This window comes from Zerene cesonia, chromosome 29 (genome assembly GCF_012273895.1).
Source record: "Zerene cesonia ecotype Mississippi chromosome 29, Zerene_cesonia_1.1, whole genome shotgun sequence".
In the NCBI taxonomy this organism is placed as follows: Eukaryota; Metazoa; Arthropoda; class Insecta; order Lepidoptera; family Pieridae; genus Zerene; species Zerene cesonia.
The window spans coordinates 2218618-2226290 of record NC_052130.1 but is presented as its reverse complement, the minus strand read 5'-3'; the positions used below and the strand labels follow the sequence as shown (position 1 = coordinate 2226290).

The 7673-nt window shown below is 33.2% G+C and overlaps 1 protein-coding gene across 2 annotated transcripts in view; it reads left to right on the top strand.

Moving 5' to 3' along the window:
* The window catches only part of LOC119837750 (glycerol-3-phosphate acyltransferase 1, mitochondrial), a 52955-nt gene that overhangs the window by 19102 nt on the left and 26180 nt on the right, over positions 1–7673 (top strand). For both annotated transcript variants that reach the window (XM_038363483.1, XM_038363484.1), the window contains 2 exons: positions 2363–2504; positions 4469–4582. In XM_038363483.1, coding sequence (XP_038219411.1) covers positions 2363–2504; positions 4469–4582 — 256 coding nt within the window. The remainder of the gene's footprint in view (positions 1–2362; positions 2505–4468; positions 4583–7673) is intronic.

Sequence of the window (7673 nt, the reverse complement as noted above, 5' to 3'; positions counted from 1 at the left end):
GTTAATTGTTTGATTTCTTGATGAAAGAACTCTTATTGAGTTCTCTTGACCCAGTAAAATTTAGCTTTGTTCAATTAGATGACAGTAATTGGCTCAGTCTTAAGATTTGGCATCTTCTGGTCGAAGAATGAATCGTGTACATGTCGCAGTAGTACGAATCAATCTTGTTAGGTCATGATAAATTTGATTTAGCTGCTCAAATGGTTTAGGTGTTGTGATTCGAAGCCATTTTTCAATTGGTATAGATTCAGGTCTGGTAGTTATAGTCATAGTTTGAACTGGTCGTTCTTCGAAATTGTCGTTAACTTCTGGAATTTCAGCACAATCTGGCCATGCTGATGAAGGTTTTTTAAGCCATTCTGGAACAAACCACCAAATGAAATGATTCTCCTTTCCTGGTACAAACTGCCACTTAGCAGCCGGAAGAGTTTCTTGAATAAAGCAGATTGTTATGAATAAATTCTTTCCAACGTGATGGATGATTATTTATCCAAGTACGAGTGATTGCAGAATCTGTCCAGCTTGTCGAGATGCACCACAGAATCACCACCTCCCAATGGACACTGACTCGCAGCGTTGAACTTATTGGCCTATATAGTCGAGTGGCGGGCGATTACTTTCGATTGGTTACTTGATACACGATGTGAACGCCGATGGCGCTCAAAGGATGGTGCCATATATCTAATGAATTAAACCCCACATAGTCGTTTTATTTTATTTAGTTTTTTTTTTTTACTTTTAACATGAATGACATGAGAAACCTTTCTCAAATTAACAGCGAAAATCAACTTCTAATCACATTAAAAAAAAACACCTTACAATTTTTAATAATAAAAAAATAGTAAACAGAAAACACAACGGAGTTAAAATTTTTGTTTACAATTTACTCAAAGCAACTGGAGAGTACTGTAAACACACAGAGGCCCATTGAGAACAACTGGCGCATGCGCATAAGGTACCAAATCCGGTAGTAAAAGCAAAGTCGCCGCCCCACAATATCTTTCACCAGGTAAATTATTTTATACCTGCTGGAAAATAACAGGCAAAAATTAAATTTCAATGCGTATGGTCAATTTTTTGAAATACTAATGTATTAATGCATGTGGGCATACAGACTTGTTTCAGATAGAACTCCGTAATAATAGTTTTACATTTACCTTTATTATAAGTTTTCATAATTGTTTGTCACTTATATTTAACTAGCAACTGGTGTACCTTGTCATTGGCGTACTCATTGTGATATTTAATTAAAAACTGTAAAATTAGCTGTAAGGTACCTTTTATAAATAAATATATATATATATATATGCGCATGCGCATAAGGTACCAGATCCGGTAGTAAAAGCAAAGTCGCCGCCAAACAATATCTTTCACCAGGTAAATTATTTTATACCTGCTGGAAAATAACAGGCAAAAATTAAATTTCAATGCGTATGGTCAATTTTTTGAAATACTAATGTACATATATATATATCGGTTTAACTTGATTTAATTTGAAAATAAAAATTTCAAATTGTTATAATTTTGTTATAAACAATTGAAAAAAAAAATTTTTTTTCTAGGATCAAAGTTTATAATTATATAAGTAATTAAAAAAAATATATGAGTTTCATCAATTTTTCAATAAGTTATGATTTTTTAAAGTTGCAGTTATCATCCCCTAGCTTCTAACTACCCTATCTCAGTTAATTTCAATTTTAGGAAAAAAAGTCATAGAAACATTTTTGTGTAAAATTTTACGCTCTACAAATTTTATTTAAAACTTTTTTTTCTAACACTTACGGTTTCGCCAAAATTTCAAAAAAACGACTTTATTTATTTTTTTTCACCCCTTCTCGGGGGTGAATTTAAAAAAAACTTGCACAGTTCGTTTTTAGATTCCTCAAAGTAAATTATATCAAAAATTCAAGTTTTAATCTCAAATTCGCATTTACCCTACCTATTTTCTTGGACTATTATATTTTTTGTATTTAATATTCATTTATCCTAAATTTTGTTATAGAAACACCACTTTCGAAAATTTTCGTCTTCAAACAAAATGAATGAAATATGGTATTTATAGTCGTGTGCTATTTAGCGATTAGTTTAATATATGTATTGATTTGATTAATTTTAAAAAACTACGTATAAACGATTACTGGGGTGAGCTGCTAGTACTTTATTAAAAGCTTAATCCAAAGATAATGAAATATCTGTATAAGATACTAATGTTTCTATTTATTTAGTTTATATCCCATGAAATTTATACATTTCCTTTCCTACCAAGTTGCCTGGTAGAGTTGTAGATTGTTTTGTATTATTGTTTCATAAATTATTACAGTTACGAATGTCATAATGTAAATTTAATTGTTTTTTTTTTCAGCCGGGTAGCAGACATGCTAGAAGTGGTGGGCGAGAGGGTGGGGGGGTGGTGCGGTCGCGATACGACGTCTCTGCGGCAGGCGGTGCGCACGCGCAAGCGGCAACACGCCGATGTGTATGCTAAGCTTGATGCTGAAGTTACTGTAAGTTGTTATCGTCATCATCAACCCTTATATGTACTCACTGCAGGAACACAGGACTTCTATGAAAGTTCAGGCCACTAATCCACCATGCCGGCCACCTGTAGAAGGGCGCGTAGACAGATGTCAAATGTCAATTTTGATGCTCATGCTCGGATATGCCAGTTTCCTCACAATGTTTACCTTCACCGTTTTGAGCAGTTGATATGGATAATGTGGATCGATGGAGAGAATCAGAAGCAATACAATAAAGGTCAATGTATATTTTTTATCATTCGGTATACAAGGTTATCGGGTACCGTTTAAAGGACACCAAAATTAGACATCATATATGAAAGTAAAAAATACACAAGGAAATTGAGGATATCTTTTAATTGGATCCGATGGCACCGTACCGTACCTGAATGTACGGACCTGTTATTTGACATTTTGAAGGTGCTATTAACGGAGATCTATTTTGATCCAAACAAAACATTGTTTATAGTTCACTGAATGCAGCCAGGTGTCGTTTCGTTCGCAGCGGCTAAACTCAGCAGGAATGCTATAAGAGACATTCGTAGACGTCTCTCGAATTCTTCATTATAATAGCTATATTTTATTTAGAATTTTCATGTGTCTAGAGGGAGACAGATATAGTATGAAAGAGAGGGAGAATAGTGTAGTAGACAAATATAGTGTTCACTAAAGTATTGAGAACTGCTCGCCCGGAGTAATTATATTTTATCAAGTTCTGACAATTTGAACGGATATAGTTCTTTCTTTGTGTATGTTACACGGTTCTTTTTTTTCTCAGTGGACAAGAGTACCTTTGAATGTACATTTGAAATTTATTTATCGATTTGTCGTTTTAATTCAACATCAAGTTCTTCTTTCTCTTCCTCTTCTGCATCTTACTGATAGGATCGGACGGATCTTACTGACCTATCTCACTAGAGATGGATTCTGCCATACATCCACTTGAAAGCGGTTAAACAAAATAAACCTCTAACGCGTCATAGAACAACTTAGTTCTCCGAAGCATTGAATTTATTCTTTTTAGAAAAATTATAGAGGAATTATTAAAATTATCTTCGCGCAGGAATGTGGATCAAGGGTGCATCGCTATTGAACGACCGTAAACATTTAAACAAAGACTACGCAATTGTATTCTTATTATTTATTTTATCTTATAATTTTGTTGGCGATGGCATTCCTCAGATATGTTATAATGCGTTTGTTTCATATAATTATCTACAGCAGCTCCAATCGCGAAGTTTTGAAATCGGGAGTAATTAAAATTGAGTAAACCACAATTATAATGACTTGTGTGTTTCTACTTGTATATTGTGTATGAAATACTAAAAATGGTCTGTCAGGCTCGAATGTACTAATCTTATAACATTCATAAGGAAATGAGCATACAGGTTGGATAATTTTGTATTAGATCGTCTTCAATATTCTGTGTTTATATATAGGACCTGTTTCAGGTTTCAGTTATTATTCAAATCAAACCAGAATTTGTTTTGTTCCAAATCTAGCAATACTAATCTCTTTTATATCATATATTAATAATAATTGATTTCTTCTTTGCCTTAGTTTTCCTTATGGGAAACAAAGTGATTGTGAATAATTATGTAATAATTGAGCCGCTTTCAAACTGTCAGAATTAGATTGTTTTTTAAATGGACTACAAGCGATGGTTCATCCCGTGCAGTCTAGCCTTCAGATGAAAAACTCCCTGAAGTATCTAATAGGTTGAAAAGACAGTAGTGTAAGTAAAACGCCTTCGGTCTTCCTGAATCTATCAAAACATATTTTGCTGTATTCAGCAATAAGAATAATATCTCTATTTTCCGAAAAGCTTTGATCTTAAATGGAACAGGATTGAAGTAGCTCCTAATAATATTCACCTGGCCATTTCTTTGGTTTTCCTTAAGGCTTTGTTCTAGAATATTCCAGAAATATCTAAAATAAATAATTTGTTACAGACAAGAACATCATCGCTTTATCGCATGAAGGATGGACCCATAGTGCCACCCCCGCAACCTCAGACGAGACCCACAGCGGGTCTGGCGTGCGCGAGATGTGCCCCGTTATCAAGGGTATGTGATGCATTAATATATAACATAAGCTGTTCCGGAGAACGCTGTTCTGCTTTATTCTTATCATTTAGGGGAATAAAAATAGATGTAGGCCGGTTTCTCAGACCCACCCGATATGCACATACAATTTCATGAGACTCATTCCATTCGTTTCGGAGGAGTATGGTAATTAAAATTGCGACTCGAGAATTGAGAAACATACCGTATCTTAATACGTTTAAAGTTTAAAATTGTGGAAGAGAGCATAGCCTATTCAATTTTCGGATCTTTTTTAAAGTTTTTAACTCATTATCTCTTTTCTATCTTGAAACGAAAATTCAATTGGATATATTCTTTCAATGAGATGCTTTAACGATTCTAGTTAGTTAGTTAAATATTTTTCGTTTGTAAAAATATCTAACATTTAATAAAAAGTCGAGTCTCTGTACATATTGAAATTGATTTCTTTGCATTACCCATTCTTATTACAAATAAACTATTGCCATTTTATAGGTAGCGATTAAAGTTGTTATTTTACATTTCTAATGAAGTATTTTAAGGTTTTTTAATCATTGCAAATTTTATTTGGCTAAAAAGTTCTGTACTTATTTGTTTATTTTATTTTGAGGGTATAATTTCTCTCTTCTTTGATTAAACTAACGAAGTTACTCTAGAAGTTCTCGTCTTGAAAAATATGTACCTATATCAGGATGAGCGTTATTTAAAATTAGTTTTATTACAAACAACCTTTTTGCAAAACGAGCAATATACTCTATGTCAATAAATCCAATTGATTTTCTTCGAAAATGTACTTTATACATCTGTGATAAAAATGTTATTTCGTTGACAAAAGTTTCCTTTGTAAACAATGTATCATCAATATTCAACAACGCATTTATCGTCCGTACGAACTGAAAATGTAATGAAATCACAGTTCATTCAAAGTACACGGACACACATACGCGAAACAGGAAGCATTGTACTTTGGTATTGCGCAGTTTCCCATTTGTGGGTCATTTGATGACACTTATCGTACGATTGGCGAATAAACGCCACATCTTGGCATACTGGCACGTTACGCTTGATAAGCGTGAAGTAGCTGTTAGAACCTCTGACCTCTGGTGATTCCAGAATAGAACCCCATTGTTGAATGCGTATGACACGTCACATGAATGTCGCTATAGCAGGTTGTTATAAGGGAAATTAGTTTCAACACGATTGTCCTATCCTACTATCCCATCCTACTCCTACTATATCTTATATCTTTAAACGAGCAATTCTTCTATATATATGTAATTGGAATCTCGGAATCGGCTCCAACGATTTTCATGAAATTTAGTATGTAGTTTTTAGAAAATGTCATATTCGTGTTTTATTCGTGTTTTATCGACTTAAACTTACTTTTTTAAGAAATGGGAGGCGTTTGAGTAGTCCCAATTTATTATGAAAAATATTATTCATATTTCATCATTTTATTAGTATGTAATTCGTACTTAAATATAATTTCCAAAAAACACAATTTATAAAAAAATAAAACAAAAAAATCATCATCATCCAGTCAGGTCATCCAGGTACTAATATTATAAATGCGAAAGTTTGTAAGGATGTGTGTGTGTTTCTTGCTCTTTCACGCAAAAACTACAGAACCGATTACAATGAAATTTGGTACGTAGATAGCTGGACAACTGGAATAACATATAGGTCACTTTTTATCCCGATATTCCTACGGGATACGGACTTACGCGGGTGTAACCGCGGGTCGCAGCTGGTTTGATATAATTTCGAATGGTGTTGTTTTTATGCTGAACACACTGAGGCTGGAGGGCAAATTCCCGTAATTATTGTCTTCCTGTCCCTGTGTCCTCTGGCGTCGATGTCGTAAATTATCTCTAAGTAGCGATACGTCAAAATTGTTGTGTTTAACATTATTGAAGTTATAAAAAAAGGTGTTACACCATCTGGGCCGGTATAAATATCGATCGTATATTGATCCAACACAAGAATTACATATATATATATATATATATATATATATAGATCAATATCTATATATATATAAAAGGACAGTATAATACCTAAATACAATTATCTGTATATATTAATGTCCAAACACCTTTATCATCGTTCATACATAATTAAATATACCTATGTGTAAGTAGGTAATGTTACACTGCAGTTCATTCACCCCGATATAATTGCGTAGGTATAAATTTTATGCACATTTCACTCGAAGCGTTTCTCGAGTTAAAACACAGTATCATTGTGTCATTCGGATCCTTTTTCATTTGTACATTGGTATTTTTGTGACGTCATTTTATACCATTTGTATATACTACGCGATTTAATCCTACTATCCTACTACTTCCTGCTATCCTACTAATCCTACTAATATTATAAATGTGAAAGTTTGTAAAAAAGTGTGTGTGTTTGTTGCTCTTTCACGCAAATACTACTAAACCGATTGCTCCAGTTATCACACGATGACCATTCCTTGCGTCAAATTTTATCCCTTATTTCACACCTCTTCGGTTCTATTTTCGCAACAAAATTTTAGCTGCTGATTTATATAATTAGTATGTGCCTTTAATAAAAGATGATTCATTCAAAATACGTACACGGTGTCGCATTTCTGACGTTAATATAAAACGATGTAGATACACGATAAACCGAGTAAACAATTGTGAGACTGATTAGTGCCTAGCTTAATCATAATTGGTAGATTGCTTGATAAAAGAATCGTTAATAATACGGTTTTTTTATATATCGGAATTCTATATGCTAAATGTTATTTATGTAAACACTAAACAAAGCACGGAAGGCGACATCACCACTTATAAGTGATCTCTTTGCAGCAACAAAAAAGTGTAATAACAAAACATAAACAAGGAGGCGAGGCGTAGGTAAAAAGTTTACACTATAAAGTACAAATAATAATATAAAACTGCTCTCGTTCTAATTTTAAATTTATTTAATGCCACTCTGTTATCGATACAAACCCATAAACGCAGAAAGTTATGAATCAAATAATACATTAAGGCGAAATCATTGTTAAATTAACAGCAATTACTATAACAGTTACGTTATTACAGAATCAGGTTGTCATAAATGTACT